Genomic DNA, 18,957 nt, shown 5'->3' on the forward strand with positions numbered 1-18,957 from the left:
AAAATTACAATAGTTTTTGAAAAAAAAAAAAATACTTTGCCGAAAGAGTATTGTAATTTTTAATAATAAATGCTTTAAAATCGAATGACAAAAACTGAAAAACAGCATTGCAATTCATTTTCACATAACTAGAAAAAGTAACCTCCAAAAACTGTCCGAATTAATATATTTTTAAAAGATCTTGATGGAAATCAAAATAAAATTAAAACATGCTAAAAATTTACTTCAAAATGATAGACATTACCGCCTAAGAACTTCATTTTGATACTTCAAAATTTACTTTGAATTATCAAAATTAACAAACGCTGAACTGGTATAAATATCAAAGTGTAAACGATCCGCTTTTGTTGGAAAAAATGCCTAAAGCAAAAACAAAGAGATTTCACCTCTTTTTTTCCGCTATAAGGTACCACAGTGCTGAATCACCAGCTAATATTTCTTCTTTTCAGCCAAAAATGTAAAATTGAAGTTTCCATTTCACTCGGCAAAAAATTTTACTCGCTTTGTCAAACAAAAACGGACACAGCTCATGATGGAAACATGGGTAATATTGACAGCATAGTTTTGCCTTCACCTAACGCACGAGTCATATGTTACGCTATTTTGACTTTATATTCATGCGCTGCATGAAGCCAAAACTGCACTGTCAGTATCTGTATCCCGGAAACATTCAGCATTGAGATATTCATGTTAATATTATGGGAATTCCATGATCATCTCCCGAACTTTTTCCTTCGTTCAAATGCCAGAATATCTGGGAAAACACCACAGAGAAACTGTCAGAATAATAAAAACAATTAACTAATTTACATGCACATTTATATATAGACGTTCAATGTCGGCAAAACTAGCAAAACAAAAGGTAATTTAGATATAATAGACAGCTAAAAGAAAGATTCAATTCTCCTTTTTCACATAGAACTGAAGGGACATGGGTTTAAAATCACGCGCACCAACCCCAGCATGAGCAAGAGAAGAAGGTCGAGGGGACCCGCCCTGTTCGACGGATGTACTCTGCCTGCTCTGCCGTGCGGGCCGCTGCATGGGTCCTTTTTGCCTCTGCCATGGCACGCTTCTCTTCAGCCTTGTGCCTTGTGTCAGCTAATTTGTTCATGAGGAGGTCCTGGGCATGGGCCCGCATCTTCTCCACTTCAACCTTTTTAAAATGAATTAATCATTTACTATAAGAATTAAAGCTCTATGAATATTACGGACCGGTACGGGTTCTGAGTTTGTCTGCATGCGTATCCCGAACTCATATCGCCCAAGGTAACAAAATATTTCTGTTTAGATCCGAACTGTCCGATCAGAATACATATGAATATTAAGGGGGGGGGGGGGGGTGCATTCCACCTTGGGCCGGATTCTGATAAGACGGTCCCGATCTAAACATAAATATTATGTTAACTTAGAGTATCCCCATCCCCACCCATCCCACCAAGTCTGTTTCCTCTGAGATATCTCAAACTTTTAGTTTATCTAAAGCCAGGCCAAATTTTTTTCAGTGCCTATCAGATTCGTGCATAAAGGATTTGAACGGTCCAGATTTTCCACATATCAACTCAAAGTTTGAGATATCACAGGGGATGCGAATATTCTCACCAATGACCTCATTGGTACTATAATCTGGTGCATTTGCAAATACAGGTCCGAGGTGGCACAACTCAACAAAAGAAAAAATAAAAATAATAATAATAATAGCCTACCTCAACTTTGCGCATTTCAGCTTCAATTTTTGCTTTCTGATGATTTTCCCATGCATGGATCTTTATCTCTTCCCTCTTAAACCTATTATAAAACCAAACTAAATAAAATAAGGACAAATAAATGAAATTTTCCTCCGACCTCTAAGCCTTACTCTCAGTGGAATACGCACACCTAAAAATTAACAGTAAAGTTCAAAGAACAACCTTGCAATGAACTTCGCCTTCTCAGCCTCTTCCCAGGCAGCAGCTCGAGTCTCAATAACACTCTGACAAGCAGACCCTGTCTGCAGTGACTGAAGAGACCTGCTCGCAGCTTTCTCCTCCTCTTGCTTGCTCGCCCAGGCAGCAATGCTAGTCTTCCCCAACTGCGTCCCCAGAACCATTATCTCTCTCCTTGTCTTCATCTGTATCTCCTTTTCGCTCAACCCCTCAGTGTTGAAATCTTGCTTTGTGTTAAGATTCGGGTTGGGGTTGGGGTCTGTACCTGTCAGCGACCTTCTTGGGCTGGTGGATGTGGACGGGTTTGGGCTTGCCGGCCGTACCGGTGTACCTGTTCTAGAAGGCTCCTGGCTGGCAATTGGTGTCATTTCTGTCCCCATGTCGCGCATGGAGACTGATCGAACAGTGGAAGGTGGTATAAATGCAGTTGCACTGTGGAGAGAAACAGAGGGATCATGGCGGCTCAGACTCACTGCATTGTTTTATTAATGCATAATCAGGTCTAGCTATAATTCTAGAAAAAAAAAAAAGAGAGAGAAAAAATCGGTAGAAGGCTAGTAGTCATATTTGTATAAATCTAGACACAAAAATACTGACAAGGTTTTCTGTACAAGCCATTTTATCTCAGTGCAGGAGTTTGCTTTATTTAGCAGGCACTTTTCAACTCTTATCGGATTTTCAATGGACCTTTTCTTTGTAGAATTTGATGTAATTTCCAAATTTTTGAGAAATATACATGAAATTCCCCCTACTTTATTTGTGTAAATGTCAGAAGTAGAGATATAACCCATTTGCCCTCATTAATGGACCAGTTAGAAGGCCGACATTTTTCTTAAGCATGCTACATATTTTTTTAATATTTTAACAAATGATAAATGGGTACTTTATAAATTTATATGTGTTTTATTAAAAAAAAAAAGTGAGTTTAGAAGGGTAGATTTGAAATTTAGAACGGTGAATTTGATATTACGAATTTTAGAGGAGGGAGTATGCAATTTCAAAATCCTTGAAATTCACCAATGAAAAGAAAATAAATTATCAGTATAGCATACCCGCTGAATCAGCAAGAACCACGGGCGCTGGTTTAGGATAACACTCCAATTCAGGATAAGGGTCAGGTGCCCAATTAGTGGGTCTGTTATTCAAGCCTATAATCTCTCTTTTCTCTTGACTTGTCGAATCAACCCTCTTTGTATCTGCCACCTCTTCTATCGTTGCCTCCAACACAACCTTTGTTACTGGGTTCTTCATCCCGACCCGCTCAGGTTTCTTACTAGTTCTGCCGATCCGGCTTAAATTGGGGCTTGCTATCCATTTTTGTGCATCGGCCCATTTTGAAGGGGTAGGTTTAGAAAATGAGGGTACAATGGGAGATCGATTAGGATTAGGGCTTCTGATGTCTTTGTGGAATTCAAAATTTGAGGCGACACTTTCTGAATCAAATGAATCATCCTCTTGTGGTTTTAAAACCCTAGATGAGGAGTTTATCGGGTCTCTTGGTCTGTGTCCGCTTGTTATCGGTTCGGGTTCTGAGGAAGAGGATGGATCCGATACAGAGCTCACCATATCTACATCCTTGAATTCTTCTCCAATACTCCCCCCTAGAATAAGTTAAAGAACACTCTGTGTTAATGAGAATACTCACTAGAGTTAATTATTATTTTTTTTATTTGGAAAAAAGGCATCGAGTCCATTGTATTACTATCAAACTAAAAGTTACAAAAAGAGCTAATTATACCAATATACCCCTAAAACCCAGTAAACCCTAAATAGGTAGCAAATGGGTCTCAACAATCGACACTGCTTCATGTACAGAACTGGTAGCAACTTACTCAACCATACCAGAAACTGGTACAGGATCAGAAGCCCTTACTGGAGTTAATTAAGTTTGAGAATTTTCTTTTCATCCTCTCTCTCTCTAAATTTTTTTTGTGGCAGTGAGGAAGAGGGCTTACCCCTGTCACCGGCTTCCGATTTTAATGTGAATTTGGACTCAATTTCTTCTTCATCTTCTTTCCTTCTCTTCTCTACACCAAGAAGCATTGCTCTAAGCTTCTTTGGAGAAAAACCTCCTCCCTGAAATTAAATACACTAAAATGGTAAGAATGTAAGATGACAAATCCCAGTACATGTGATGTGACTCTACGTCTCTACCAGTTGGTAGTACTCTTCTTGGATTGCTTTACTGACAAACTACAAGTGAAGAATTTATTACCTACACATAACATGTGTATTAAATTCAAGTGAAATACAATTATAACAGGGTCTATAAAGGCCCTTTGCATTTTTATTCAATAAAAAATGATTAGAATAAATAATAGTTCATTTGTTAAATTACAAAAAGCCCGATAGAGGTTCTTATTTTTCCCCTTTTGTTTTCAATTCCAGTCAAAAACCGGGAGTAAAAATAAACAAACAAACATTTTGTTTTTAATTCCTTGTAGCTGAAGTAAAATTAAACAAAAGCAAAATCGGCAAATTCAAGTCTAACCCAAGCAAAGCCGTGAGTGAAAACAGTGGCCGATCAGATCGAGTTTGTACATGAGGAAGTGGATCTGAAGAAAGACACTGAATCACACTTTAAAAACGCTCTCAAAAGTTCAATTTCGATTGATAAGAGAGAGAGAGAGTGTGTGTGTGTTACCTGATGGAGAGGTTTCTCGATTCGTTCATACTCCATTCAGACAGAACGAGAAAGAGAGTTCAAAATCTTCACCAAGAGCCTCTCATTAGCCTCGCTCAATGTAGGTGAGTTCCGGTGACTGTAGTGGCGGCGCCGCCTCGCGCCGGCGTAGAGACAGAGAGAGAGAAGGAGAGAGTGAGCAGAAAAAGAATGGCGGATAAGTTTCTTAGTCAATAGTTATATGAGCTAGATTTTAACGGTTACAACAATGGAGCTTGGTTTGGCTTTATTTACACTCTTTTGCCACTATAATATTCATAAATAATTTTAATTTCTAAGTGACCATAAATATTTAATAACATTATTTTTTTAAAGAGAGAAAGACCCTATTCATATCTTCATTTTTTACACAACTAATATGTATTATTAATATTATATAAAGTTATTTTTTAATTTAAAATAAACTTATTGGTAATGCATGAAATCGCTCATTTTCTTATTAGAATAATAAAATATGCACGGGAACTGAGAGGAGAGGAGATCACTTGACAATTTTTACTTTTAATTACTTTTACTTTTCAATTTTATTAAATTCCATTGTTAAAATAACCATTGTCAAGTAATCTCTTCGCAGATATTAAATCTCCTTACTTTTCTTCGTTAATGATATTAACGGTTAGCATTTGATTTTAAATTTCATTCATGAGTATTGTTGAAATTATAAGAGAAACATTTTAGTGCCCCATCATCTCCATAATTTACTTTCCCTAAATTACAATTCAAAATTCAAATTCCAAATAGAATTTGATTTGTTTTATCTCCAAATTTTGCACTCACAAAAAAATTATAAAATTTAAACCTTATTACTATAAAAAATAAGAAGAAAAATTAAACTACCAAATTAATTACAATAAACGGTTGATTATTCAGGTTCTTAATATGAAACATAAGTTTTATGATATTTTACATCAATATGTTACTCTCCATGAAGAAAAAGATCAGTGGCTTTCATTTTTTTTTTTTTTTTAAATCTGAATTTTGATTTATTAAGTGATGATTACACAAAAAATATGAATACTGGATTCCATTTTTTCTGAAAAAAAAAAATTCTAGCTTAGCAATAACCTCAGTATGGAGATTCAAATCTGCTTATTTTCTTAAGAAAAGGAGTACCTTTCTATTCTTCCATCCTAGCCGTTCAAAATCGATCACACGATTTTAATTAAATCTGATTCATTTTAATAGATTATATTAATTAATTTAAAAAAAAAAAAAATTCAAGCTGTGTAATTAATTTTAAACGGCTCGGATGAAAGAATAGGATAGAAAAGGGAGCAGATTTGAATCCCCCAGTATGGCACTTTCAATATTTTGTCAGGTGAAGAAGGGCACTTAAGTAATTATACGGCATTTACCAAGTAACGGTCAGGTTTTTCTAACATAGGAGTCCGGGCCCGGTCAAATCACTGGTCATTCAACTATTGAAGTCCCTTTCTAGGACAAATCAAATGATCCTCTCTGCTTATAATCACTGCCTAAATTTAACCTCCTTGTTTTGAACATGCGCGCGGTAAAAAGTTCGTGATTCAGAATTAATTTGAATATAATTCGATAATAATTCAGTACCATATAAATCTCAATAAAAAAATTATTTTTTTATACACGAATCTCAAAGCAAATAAAAAGTTAGATTTACAATAATATAGTCCTGCAATTCATCTTGATCACACCAGATTTATTTCCGAATTCCTGAGAGTAAATCTGAGCCGTCCATTTCAATTGAGGGGGGTTTGTTTTAAAAAAACCAATTGAATTGAACGAAGAAGGTTTTGTAAATTTGTAATTCGTAACTGTTATCGCTGTTTCCCGTGCAAGAATATGAGAAAAGGTTTTGTCTTTTGCTTTCGGACATAAGTCACAATCAAAGGGGGCAGCATCCGTATGGTGAATATAAATGATCCCTTTGTCTTTGCTATCATGGATTCTATGTGGCATGCCAATTTCATATTGTATGCGTTTTGTTGGTTTCCAGACCTCCGCAACAATTTGGGCCGTCAGATCAAAATTCCACGGCTTCTGATTAATCTAGGCCAATCTCACGTAGGTAGAATTAATCTTTTAACTATGCCAATAATGTAAGCTGTAATTAACAGTAACTTTTTCCTTTTCAGAAACACAAACGGCTTTGGTTGAACCCTTTTTCTTAAACTCGGTGCAAGTTTTAAATGGAACGTGAAGACCATAATTAATTAATTATAAAGCTAATCTCACAAAAATAACTGTATCTATTTTTTAGATAAAGACGGAGATTCATTGTTAACAAATTAATATGATAACCTTAATTAATTGTTAAAAATAACTTATAAAATGAAAATGAAAAATATAATCTTTATTTCATATATGGTAAATGAAAATGAAAATAACTTAATTAATTGTCAATTAATATGGTAAGTCAAATATAATCTTTATTTTATATACATCATATGCACGAAAATGATAAAATTTCATGTAAATTAAAATTTTAACATTTATCAAATGATATAAAACTTATAATGATCCATATTTACCGATATTTGATGGAATATCAAGTAGTTTAAAATTGCTTAAAAATTGCTGCACAAGTGGATCTACAAGAAAAAAACCTACTTTCCTGTATTTTCTTTTTCTTTTTCTTAAAAAGAAATTAATACAATTTGAAAAAAAATAGTCAAAATAAAACATTATCGAGCAATCCTAATTCATTAGAAAATGCAACAAAAAGTTACTGGCTCGTTCGGCAAATATATGAAAAATTGGAAAAGCGAAAAAGTAAAAAAAAAAAAAAAGAGCTTTCTAATCCATAATATATATTTTTTTTCTTTTTGTGTTCGGCACGTTTGGAATGGTGGAATAGTAAAATTGAGCCTATTCCAACATGTAAAAAAAAACCACTATTTTCAATTCCACCTTTCTTATAAAAAATTGTGGGATAGAATAGAAAACAACTAAAAAGCAAAAGAAATGAATTTAACTGTATATTTACATCAAAAATTTATTTTTCCACTTATTATCTATTCCATTCAATTTCATATTTTATGTTCGACTACTATTCCATCACAATTCCATTCTTCTCATATTCCTTTGCAATTCATTTGTGCCGACTCAATTATGAAATAAATACATATAAATTATTTTAAAATAAATAAATTGTGAAATGTGTACCTGGAAATTCATTTGTGCCGACTCAATTATGAAATAAATACATATAAATTATTTTAAAATAAATAAATTGTGAAATGTGTACCTGGATAGATACCTCATAACTTGAACCAGACAATCCCACATGGATCACTTGAAGAAAGCAACAAAATAATGCCAGGTTGCCAGCCAAGTGATAGGCCTACACTCCATACCAACTCTACAATACTTGTTTCTGGAGCCCCATTTATGCAGGAATTGAAGCATCAAAATCCACCCGATTTTGTGATTATCACATAAATGCATCGTAATTTAGGAATCGTCATATTTTGAGGTGTTTTTGTGTAATTATAAGTTTGGCACAATGCAACAATAATCGTTTTTGCACACTATTTTATAGAAACAAGTTTTTTAATGATTAGATAAAAGATGAGGAATTCAATTACACTATTTTATAGTGACACATCTTGACACCATATATTTATAAGTTATTTTTGTAAATTCGAAGTTCAAACAGTTAATCCGAACCGTTCAACATGATCTCCATATTAAATTGTGGTTGGAGACCAAATTTCAATTTTTTTAATCTTATTAGTATTTATTTAGAATTCTTTTTAAATCACTGTTTTTTAATGGTCCAGAATTGTCTCAAAATAACAATTTTGTATAAATCTTAATAAATACTAAAAAAACTGTACAAAATATAAAATTTGATCTCTAAGCATATTTTAATATGAAAATCATGTTAAATAGTTTGAATCGATTGTTTAGACTTTGAAATTACAAAAATAACTTGTAAACAATAGTGTCAACATGTGTCAAAGATACATCCAAATAGCATTATAAAGGTGTGTTGGTTCGGAAAAACGAACATAAAAATAACTGCTTAAATAGATAAAATAATAAATTTGTCTCTTCATTGTTGAACACAAAAATTTCCAGAGAACAACGTTATCTGCCTGAAATTTTGCTGGCCCGCAAGAAAAATTTTGCAATCCGAAAAAACAAACAAGTCTCCACAAACATAAATTTTATCTTCTGAATCTCTTCAGCTTGCTTTCCTTTTTATTTTTGTGGACAAAGCTCGTGAACTTCTCGGCGACCCGCTCCACATCAAAGTTGGATTGCTAACTGATCTTGTGAAGAGTGTTGGCATATGTGTAGCTCGAGAAAACAACAAACAATTTACGGAACCTGTCAAATGTAAAAAAAAAAAAAAAAAAAAATTGTTAGAATAATCACATCAAAAGATAATTTCCAGGGAACAACACCTCCTACAATGTATTTACAACTCTTTCCTTCTAACTTTAATACAGTCTACTAGTATAAGAAGCTGCAAGCATTGTTCCCAACCAGTAGAAAATATAGATTTAGGAGTCAACTTCGAACAGGAGCGCGTGAAAGCTAGCGATCCACGTACCAGAACCATGACCTAGTGCTGGTTAGAAATTATTTAGGAATAATATTATAGGTCTTAGGTCATAGGAGTAGGAATTTGAAGTCTAGGATGTAAGCTTAGGACTTTGACCTCTACGATTATATAGAATATAGCTAATATTAGTATTAGTATTATTATTATCACTTTCACTTTTATTTTTATTATTTTTATTTTATGACTACTTTATTACTACTTATCTTTATTGTATGATTGTGATTGGGTTTTATTTCTAGCCTATCCCAACTCGTTTGGAACTAAAGGCTTGGTTGTGGTTGTGGTTGTGGTTGTGGTAGTGGTAGGAGTGAGGCTAAAGGTACTATGCATAACGCATATTGGTCCGTATTATGGATCAATATAATCTCCATATGAAAATGTACTTGTAGATCAAATTTTACATTTTTTAGAATTTTTTTACTATTTTTTCAGATAGGTAGAATATCACTTGATCCAAAGATGTAGATCATTCAAAATTAGTGATTTGCTACCTATCTAAAAATGTAAAATTTAGTCTACAAGTACGTTTTTATATGAAAATCATGTTGAATGCTTCAGGTCGACTATTTAGACTCTGAAAATGAAAATATTGGCATGAACTCCTTGCACATTCCAACACTTAGCCAACTAAATTAATACGAATTAAACATGAGAAAGGTATTATACATACCAAACCCATTGGCTTTTGTGTTGTGCCATGGCACGGTAACTTTTATAAGGACTTGAATTCAACAAGAGATGGATCTCTTTTTTTTGGTACGATGAATAACATAGAAGAGATGGCCATACACTTGCGGGTCCACTGTACTTGCGAAAAATGCTCATACTAATCTGAAATATTTTAAACCATAATAAACTTTAGTCCGAAAATTACAAAGCCTGAGTGATTTTTGAAGTTTGGTAACAGATTAAAAATTTAAAGCACAAAGCACTGGTATTTGAGTTGTTCTTTTTAATATTTGGAGAAGGAGCATTACAAGTTCCCAAGCTTCAATTTCTCTTGGCAGCTTCTCATGCATGAGTTTTCTACAAAAAGAAAGATTGACAGCAATTAGCTAACATTAGTGACAAAAATCAAATATGCATATTTTCAAGTGATCCCTAAATTCTTGACAAAAGAGAAAAAATTCTCTGGTTGGGGGGAGGGGAGATTGACCTAAATTCTATAAAAAAATGTAGGGTGTACATTAACATTTCTTATTTTTACACATATTTCGCATTTGCAGGTTTACAATGGGTTTTTGTGTCTTTCTGTATCTATAGGGGGTATAGTTCAAATTGATCCAAATATATATTTCAGTTAGAAAAATAATTATAAGCCAACCAACCGAACAGCATGATGAACATCACGATGATTAGGGTGACTGGATACACCATACTTGTCAAAAGTTATTACCTGTTTATGAAACAAAAATAACTAAAGTTTAAAAATTTTGGTCACAAAATTTCACATGACAAGTGCAAAAGTCAAACAAACCTTTAGAATAATTAATTTCGCAGAATTCTAATTAAAATTACAACCCCATGCTATCCAATTGGAATATCTTTATATGTATAAAGAAGAAGAGCAGGTACCTTATCTGGTACGATCTTTGGCAATATCAGTACAAAAAAGAAAAAAAACGACTAATTTATTTAATCAACACACGCACACACGCACACACACACACACACACACACACACAAAGTCTTTCTATAGACCTCAACAACACCATAATGAAGCCTAAAGGTTAGAAATTACAAAATTAATATCATACCGTATCAATGTTCCACGTGGCAAGAGAGTCTTTAATAATCCGGCCCAAAATGTGATGTTCCCATTTGTTATTAAATCCATCCTATCATGATAAGAAGATATTTACATCTATAATTCCCTCATTGATATTCTTATGTTTGTATCTTAATTTTTATTTAATTTTAATTTTAATTTTTTTTTTTTTATCTTTCATTATTAAGGCTCAATTTGGGCTAAACTGTTGAAGCTTAATTGAAGCTAAATTTTAAATATGGTCTAAATCATATGATAACTGGTATGATTCAAATAGAACTGATACGGATATTTATTGCATGAAATTACAACCCCAAAATATGATCACCTGAAGATTTTGGTGGTCTAAAATTTGAATTTGTTCCCTTGGAATCTGCCATAGAAACAAACAGAGCAAAAGAATGAGCAAATATGCTGGCATTGTTTCACCAACAAAAGAACTGCCTTAAATATAAATATAATATTTAAACCTTAAAAAGTTAGGAACGGGATATGAAGAGTTCACAACAGAAACATAAATATTTTAGTTACATTAAAAACTGTGCAAGCACGGTAGAGCTCCTGTTTCCGTGTATTCCCAAGGCCATCAGCATTACCTGTGTAAGCATGTATTAAACCAGTACATTTTTCTAATTTATTAAGAGATTGCAACAACAGCGCCTTTCACTATTGGCTACCTCTTTTTTCTTGCTTAGTTTATTATTTGAGGGGACATAGGATTTAATAAGGCATATTTTCACAATTATCAATGTCAGAGCAATTTTTTTGGAAAAATAAATGCTTCTTCTTGTAGAGTATACCAACTGATATGCAAAGAAGGTGAATTTGGTGGCCTTCTGATGCCAAGTACATAATAGTTGGAGAAAAGAACCTACATTAAATACAACAGGGAACTGTATAATCAGGTTCATTTCATATGGATGTAAAAAAAAAGATGATTCTATCATATGTAAAGGAAAATTAAATGTTTTTCTTTAATGCAAACGCTCTATGGTTGCTCAACTGTATAAGTGAGGATTAACTGAATAGGATAGAGTTACAAAGTAATAGCCAATACTTTGCTACTATATACTGTCGTGATCCTACTGACAGGAGATAAAATTATATAGAAAATTTGGAGAACTCACATGGATTCGTCATCAGGATGAGCCATGACAAGAAGTACATTTTTCCTTTTCTCTGAACCTGCCCAATTTCAGCAACCCAAATCAAGAAAGATATTTAACTGAAAGAGTGAGACCATTCAGTAGTAGTGATTTTCTCCCTATCTAAAAAAATAGTAAATTTTTTAATAAAATGTAAAATTTAGTATGCAGGTACATTTTCATATGGAGATCATGTTGAATGGTTCAGATCGACTATTTAAACTCTGAAACAAAGATATTGATCCATAGTAAGGATTAATCCGCTATATGCATTGTAGCATAGCCTCACTGAAATATGATCATTCAACTTGAGTATGTTTAGTACTAGCTGGTAACTGGTCTGATTGTGGCACCACACCTGACTGACATATACTGGCACTCCTATCTTGAAACTAAAATTATGAACAGACCTTTATTGCCCCCCCTAAAAATTATCAATTTGCAGAGTCACCCCTCAAAACTTACCAGAAGTGGTAAAGTTTTCAATGGATTACATACATTATAGCATTCTTTGGATTGCTAACGTTTGTCCAGTTCAGTTGGAAATGCCTAGAGAGAAAAGCAAGAGGACTTACTGGAGGAGAGAAAAAGGGATTTGGACCGAAGGCGAGAAGAGCTGGATGCTATTTTCAAAACTGATGCGACCCAGATGGAGACAATCAAAGCAACACATGGCCAGATCCACCCCATTCTGGCTTCTCTTCTCTGATCACGCGCGCAAGGGGGAAGACAGAACCCTCTAGCGGGTATGAGGTCTGGGTTCTCTCCAGTTTGTTTGTAAGCAGATTTGTGGTTTGGGTTAAGCCAGTCCTTAGAGGCGGATGCAGGATTTCTGCCAGAGGGGAGCAAGAACCGGATTCAAATAGCTTATCGGGTTTAAACCCATTAGCTAATCGGGTACAAATTTAACCTTAAATTTAACTCTAATTGATTCCAAATTCACAAATTACATTGCTCTAACTTGTAATTTAAACCTAATTTGAATTTTCAAACTTTCATCCAACCACAAATTAGAAAACAAGAAATACCAAAACGGAAAAATAATAGAAAGAGCAGAAAGAAAGAGAAGGCAAAGCAAATGAACGGAAATGCAAATTGATTTTCGCCTAGGACCAACTATGAAATGCAAAGAAAGAAAGAAGCCCGCACCGGTCAAGCAAGGTGTGAGATAATATTTTGCAGGAGTTGCTTCGGAGACTCGAGAGAGAGAAGAGAGCGACTTCAGTCAGCGCCTCAACGGACTTGATTTATTAGGGAATTCGAGCGAGAGCTGCGCGCAGGGGAGATCAGAGAGGCGAGAGAGAGAGACAGCTCTACGTGAGCAGGGGAAGAGAACTGGAGCGACGATCCTTTTTTTTTTTTTTTATTAAAACCAACAAATTAAGAGAGAGAGAGAGAGAGGGAGAGGGAGAAAGCCTTCTGAATTTAATTTAACTGGGCTGTTAAATTCGTATTCTTAAAGCCTGTTCTTGTTTGGGCTACCATCATCTGACGGGCCAGAGGGGGGCAAAATTTTGATGCATGTGCTGATACATGCATACCTACCTGGCTGGCTGTACAAATGCTGACAACTTCCTCTCTCTAAACTATGTTAGGCATTCTGGAAGGATTCACCATTAAATTTTTTTTTTTTTCTATGTTGCACACCTGCCTGATATACAGCCGATTTTTTTATTAATAGGAAAAAATAAAAAAATATCGAAATAGGAATAGAATTTGGTGAAATTTTGAAATATAGAAAGAACGGGACGATTTATTCTGTCCTCCGGATGGGATAAACCATCATCTCCAACTAATTTTATCTCTTATCACGCAAACTCATTAATTTTTTTTTTTTTTTAAATGAACGGAATAGTCGATCCCGTCTAGTACTTCTATTTTTTTTTTTTATGCGCAATCTGATTAAGGCTCCGCCAAACCTGTTAAAGTATAATGTTATTTTTCTTAAAAAAATGGCTTCATGTATTACCTAAGACTTGGTGCCTCTGTTGATATGAATTTGGACTTGTCTAAGCTAAATGGTCAATGCAAAACAAGTCGTGACAAAAAAAGATTAAGCTGGTTTGTGAGAGGTTCTCTTACAACCGCTTCAAAAAGAATTGAGAAGCACTGGACGGAATAGATTATCCCGTCCAATTTTTTTTATTAGGTCTTGTTTAGCTGCATTACTGTTCTCGTTTCCCACAAGAACAGTAAAAAACAGTTCAAATTTTCACTTTTCCTATGCCGACATCCATTCCTATCGGTGCGCCGAACAGGTCCTTAGCGAGTTTGTGTGATTAGAAAGAAAATTAACTGAACGGGATGGGCGGACGGGATAAACTATCCTATTGTTCTTATATTTCCAAATTTCATCAAATTCTACTTCTATTTCGATATATGTTTTTTTATTAATAAAAAAATCGGTGATATACAGACGCAGTTTTTGTATCTGCACAAATAGATATTATTAGCAATACAAAATAATGAAAAAAAAAAATTCTCTCAAATTAAATGGAAGCACAAAAAATATTTTTAGTGAAGAAAGAGTTCATCCTCATATGTTATAATGTTAGCCTACTCAACCAAATAGCTTTTAATGAATTATTTTGCCAACACAAAATAATGAAGAGAAAGATTCTCTTAAGTTGAAAAATAAATGGAAGCAAAAAAAAATCATTGTTTTGCCGGAGGATTTACTTGCAAAAGCTCCACATTAAGCTCAAAAGTAGCACCTGGCTGTAACAATACAAAGAGAATACATTAGTATTAAATATTAATGCTTCAATGTAATATGATATTATGAATTTTAGAGGGCGTAATACGTAATTTTAAAGTTTTTGAGGGGTATACATGAAATTCCCCCATTTTTAAGTTTACACATAAAAATTATCAATTTGCAGAGTCACCCCTCAAAACTTACCAGAAGTGGTAAAGTTTTCAATGGATTACATACATTATAGCATTCTTTGGATTGCTAACATTTGTCCAGTTCAGTTGGAAATGCGTAGAGGAGAAAAGCGAGATGACTTACTGGAGGAGAGAAAAAGGGATCTGGACCGAAGGCGAGAAGAGCTGGATGCTATTTTCAAAACAAATGCGACCCAAATGGAGACAATCAAAGCAACGCACGGCCAGAATCCAGATCCACCCCATTCTGGCTTCTCTTCTCTGATCGCGCGCGCAAGGGGGAAGAGAGAACCCTCTAGCGGGTTTGAGCTTTGGATTCTCTCCAGTTTGTTTGTAAGCGGTTTGAGGTTTGGGTTGGGCCGGTCCTTACAGATAAATCTAAGTTCATTGCAAACGTTGGATCAAGTTTGGAACATCTAACGGATCCAATTCATTGCAAACATTGGACCAAGTTTAAATAATACCTCCAAATGTCATTATTGGTTTGATTTTCACAAGTTGCTTCAGCACGAGATTTATACCCAATGTACCAAAATTTTATTTTGTAAAATCAAATTTCCAATAAATGTTTTCTTTTGAGAAAAAAAAAAAGAATACTCAATTTTCAATTGTATATATTTGTCTTGTTTCAAGCAAACAAAAATGTTAACCTCTTCTTGGACGAAATTTGAGTGATTTTTTACCAGACGAGAGAAATAATTATCCATTAGTGAATTTGACAAACACCTAGTATTGTTAAATGGAAGCACAAAAATATTTTTAGTGAAGAAAGAGTTCATCCTCATATGTTATAATGTTAGCCTACTCAACCAAATAGCTTTTAATGAATTATTTTGCCAACACAAAATAATAAAGACAAAGATTCTCTTAAGTTGAAAAATATATGGAAGCAAAAAAAAAAATTCATTGTTTTGCCGGAGGATTTACTTGCAAAAGCTCCACATTTAGCTCAAAAATAGCACCTGGCTGTAACAATATAAAGAGAATACATTAGTATTAAATATTAATGCTTCAATGTAATATGATATTATGAGTTTTAGAGGGGGAAATGCGTAATTTTAAGGTTTTTGAGGGATATACATGAAATTCCTCCATTTTTTTTTAATCATTCAGGTTATATAAGTTTACATGTTGATCTATAATCAATAGGTAATAACTGAATGTCTTCTTTTACTGTCTCGTGTTTAACTAGGTTACAGTACCAGTACCAGTACGATACAGCCTGTATCAGTACATAGAGCATCCCAGTAATATTTACAACTCAGAAGTAGCTAAAATTGAATTCAACAAAAAAATTAATGCAAATATAAAATTTCTTCATATAAAATAAAGATTTACCGGTATTTCATTCATCCCCCTTTTTCCATAGCCAAGCTCTGGAGGTACTATTACTCTCCTCTGCAGCATTTTAAATTATACTCTTTAATTCATTTAATACCAGAAAAGAAAAGAAATTGCACAACAACAGCTTATGTACAAACTGTATTTCTACTGGTTTCACAGTAACAGTTTATAGACATTTGTATTTACCCATAATATGAAAAGACATATTTCAAAATGAACAAGTATACCTTTCCACCGACTTTCATGCCTTCGGTAACAGAATACAGGGCAGGAGGGGGTTTAGGGGCAGCTTGGCAGAATAAAGGCCATTTGCGTTATCTGCAAAATCACGCTTTCTCTCCTTACCAGGTGTAGCTCCTACTGTAAATTTGTATGGCTACTAAAATAGTAAAGAACAGAGAAACATAAGTTATTGAAGTGAGCAATATTGCCAAATAGGGATGTAACAAAATCATGCCGTGATCAGATATGTGCCCGGTTCTGTTATGGCACGGCACGACATGTGTGCGTGTTGTGACAATTCGTGTGATGTGACCATCCTTTGAAAAATTGGCATGGCTTGAGAACTGATTTGGTCACATCACATCACGTGGTCACGCGTGATCAGGACCGATAGAACTTGATCGAATGGTGAATCTGTAATAAACTAACTTAATTAAGAAAAAAAAATGTAACCAAACGTGACAAACATGACCACTAATGTTTGGGACACGACACGTGTGGTCATGGCGTGACTAACGTACTGTTATTGTCCTCTGAATTTGATCACAGCATGACACAGTACGTAAAAATATGAGTTGGTCACCGCAAGTATTTACATCCCGTCTATACGGCGATTTAAACCTGACCTCAATTTTTCTCATTAAATATTCCTTAATTTTAATCAACTAGATTTCAATATGAACTCTTCTAAAATTGAAAATTTAAATTAACCTGTGCAATTGTGCGATTGCCAGCAAGAAGTTTAGATTCACGGCTCGAAACTGCAGTGATGCTGCGATATATGCAATCAAAGTGTACCTACATCACGAACATTTTTCTTATTTTATGTTTTTTTGCATGCAATACTCTTTATATAGAAAATAAGTAAAATCTAGCAAACATAAAATGAAATAAACCTGAACAGTGGAGCCTTTCTCAGCTGTGGGTCCCTTCCCATCTAGAATATCATAATATTTTATGCCTTGAGCTATTTTGGTACACATGAATGAAGATAATTTCAACAAATGTGGAGGACCAAATAGCAAAATTAAATCTGACAAGGGCAACAAGTAACTAACGGGTGGTGCTGTACTCCTCAGGAGAGATGGTCTTTCGGTTCCTTCGCTCTCTGGCTAGAGTGGGGCCCACCGGCAGAGATAGAGATAGTAAGCCGCCTATGGGTAGAATGGTCATCAGAAGAGAGTCTCTTCTAGTTCTAGTTGTAGAGAAAGCAGCAGCAGGAAATGATAGAAATGTAGTTTGCTTTATTAGTGGGGTTTTAGTTTTATTTGCGTGAGGAAAAGAGAGAGAGAGTTTTGTTTTAAGCGAAGAAGAAATAAAAAAAGCCATGGCAGTTGAATGAACAACAAACACTTCAGAATGGGGGAAAGGCTACAGACGGTTGAGACGGATAACGGGGTCTTTTGCACCAACACCCCTTATTTTACTATATTTACACTTTATTACGTACGGTCTACTCTGCGCAGTCAAGATTCATACATACAACTCGGTTTGATATCCAATCGGAGTCGTCCAAACAACATTAATATCTGTGCAGACTTGATTCATATTAATCTTACAGTTGTATTGTACAAAATTTTCATGTAAATAATAAAAATCAATTTTACTGTATTATAATATTTTATTTTAAATTATATAAAAAATCATATATAAATATAAAATATTTGAAATATATAAATCAATTGACTCCACCTCCGATTCCTAAGTTGGTAAAAGAAACCAAAGTAATTGGCAAAAAAACACAATGCGAAGAAGAAAAATAAAATTTTAGACCTTGTAGAATTAAATATATGAGCTTCATAATATTTGGGAATGATTATAATCTAAAAAAAAATTAATAGGATGATGATATCTTGGATCCAAGAGCAAAAATTCTCCTAATATCCCCTTCCACGTGGAGATAATATATCAATATAATGTTAGTTTCACCTTTGTTATAGGCACTAGCTGGCAATTTAATTATAAATTTATAATAGGTAAGATACCTTAATTCTTTGAGTTTGAATCCGATCCGTTTGTTATATATTGTCACAAATATTAAAAAAAAATTAATAACTCAAGTTACTCAATCCGTCTTTGTATATTTTAGACTTTAGAGTACTAATTGCAATTCTTTTGAGTTTTGATTTTCACGTGAATAATTTCCCCCGTTCTTTTTTTTTTTTTTGAAAATCATATTTCTCAAGCTAAAATATTAATAAGGATGATAAACGGGTTCAGAAGCCCATGGGCCAACAGTTGTTGCCGAAATTTTTAATTATACTCTGCCAAAAAAAAAAAAAATTAAAAGACCACTCAATCCGGAGAATTTCATATTTATCTGGGCCGCAATGACAAATGGCAGTCTCCAAAAATGGAGCCACCATTTGTCGTTGCAGCCCCGTGAAAACAAAAAAAATTAGCTTATTACGGTGAATTTTGCAGTTTTTGTG

The 18,957-nt window shown here is 34.1% G+C and overlaps 3 protein-coding genes across 4 annotated transcripts; all 3 read right to left on the reverse strand.

The window, feature by feature from the left end:
* Positions 1–777: 777 nt before the first annotated feature.
* On the reverse strand, positions 778–4,796 carry LOC144572293 (Remorin family protein). Of its 2 annotated transcripts, XM_078321804.1 has the most exons (6): positions 4,570–4,796; positions 3,881–4,001; positions 2,978–3,526; positions 1,911–2,397; positions 1,707–1,788; positions 778–1,156 (listed from the first exon to the last, which is right to left on the reverse strand). In XM_078321804.1, exons 1-6 carry the CDS (start codon positions 4,603–4,605, stop codon positions 944–946), a joined length of 1,488 nt encoding a protein of 495 aa, XP_078177930.1. In that variant the 5' UTR covers positions 4,606–4,796; the 3' UTR covers positions 778–943. The 2 variants fall into 2 exon arrangements, with proteins under 2 accessions (XP_078177930.1, XP_078177931.1); XM_078321805.1 differs by lacking the exon at positions 778–1,156 and having other exon boundaries at positions 1,733–1,804.
* Positions 4,797–8,782: 3,986 nt separating this feature from the next.
* LOC144572558 (uncharacterized) lies at positions 8,783–12,892 on the reverse strand. Its single transcript, XM_078322180.1, has 10 exons — positions 12,646–12,892; positions 12,053–12,110; positions 11,726–11,796; positions 11,457–11,521; positions 11,254–11,298; positions 10,915–10,995; positions 10,486–10,553; positions 10,135–10,183; positions 9,828–9,988; positions 8,783–8,919 (listed from the first exon to the last, which is right to left on the reverse strand). The coding sequence occupies exons 1-10, from the start codon at positions 12,758–12,760 to the stop codon at positions 8,853–8,855; spliced, it is 780 nt and encodes a 259-aa protein (XP_078178306.1). The 5' UTR covers positions 12,761–12,892; the 3' UTR covers positions 8,783–8,852.
* Positions 12,893–14,516: 1,624 nt separating this feature from the next.
* On the reverse strand, positions 14,517–17,893 carry LOC144572559 (FKBP-like peptidyl-prolyl cis-trans isomerase family protein). The gene is given in 7 exon segments (XM_078322182.1): positions 14,517–14,788; positions 16,298–16,357; positions 16,531–16,598; positions 16,601–16,679; positions 17,237–17,323; positions 17,422–17,492; positions 17,584–17,893. Coding segments are annotated over 7 exon segments (699 nt in total). The 5' UTR covers positions 17,855–17,893; the 3' UTR covers positions 14,517–14,725.
* Positions 17,894–18,957: the final 1,064 nt, after the last annotated feature.

This window comes from Carex rostrata, chromosome 20 (genome assembly GCF_964058835.1).
Source record: "Carex rostrata chromosome 20, lpCarRost1.2, whole genome shotgun sequence".
Taxonomy (NCBI): domain Eukaryota; kingdom Viridiplantae; phylum Streptophyta; class Magnoliopsida; order Poales; family Cyperaceae; genus Carex; species Carex rostrata.

Excerpts from the sequence above, each read along its gene's own strand:
- LOC144572293 (XM_078321804.1), bottom strand. The coding sequence starts at position 4,605 with ATGGAGTATGAACGAATCGAGAAACCTCTCCATCAG. Across the intron at positions 1,789-1,910 it reads AAGGCGAAGTTCATTGCAAG|GTTTAAGAGGGAAGAGATAA; the intron begins GTTGTTCTTTGA and ends GTTTTATAATAG. Across the intron at positions 1,157-1,706 it reads CTGAAATGCGCAAAGTTGAG|GTTGAAGTGGAGAAGATGCG; the intron begins GTAGGCTATTAT and ends CATTTTAAAAAG.
- LOC144572558 (XM_078322180.1), bottom strand. The coding sequence starts at position 12,760 with ATGGGGTGGATCTGGCCATGTGTTGCTTTGATTGTCTCCATCTGGGTC. Across the intron at positions 11,522-11,725 it reads CCTTCTTTGCATATCAGTTG|GTAATGCTGATGGCCTTGGG; the intron begins GTATACTCTACA and ends ATGCTTACACAG. Across the intron at positions 8,920-9,827 it reads CACAAAAGCCAATGGGTTTG|GTTCCGTAAATTGTTTGTTG; the intron begins GTATGTATAATA and ends TACATTTGACAG.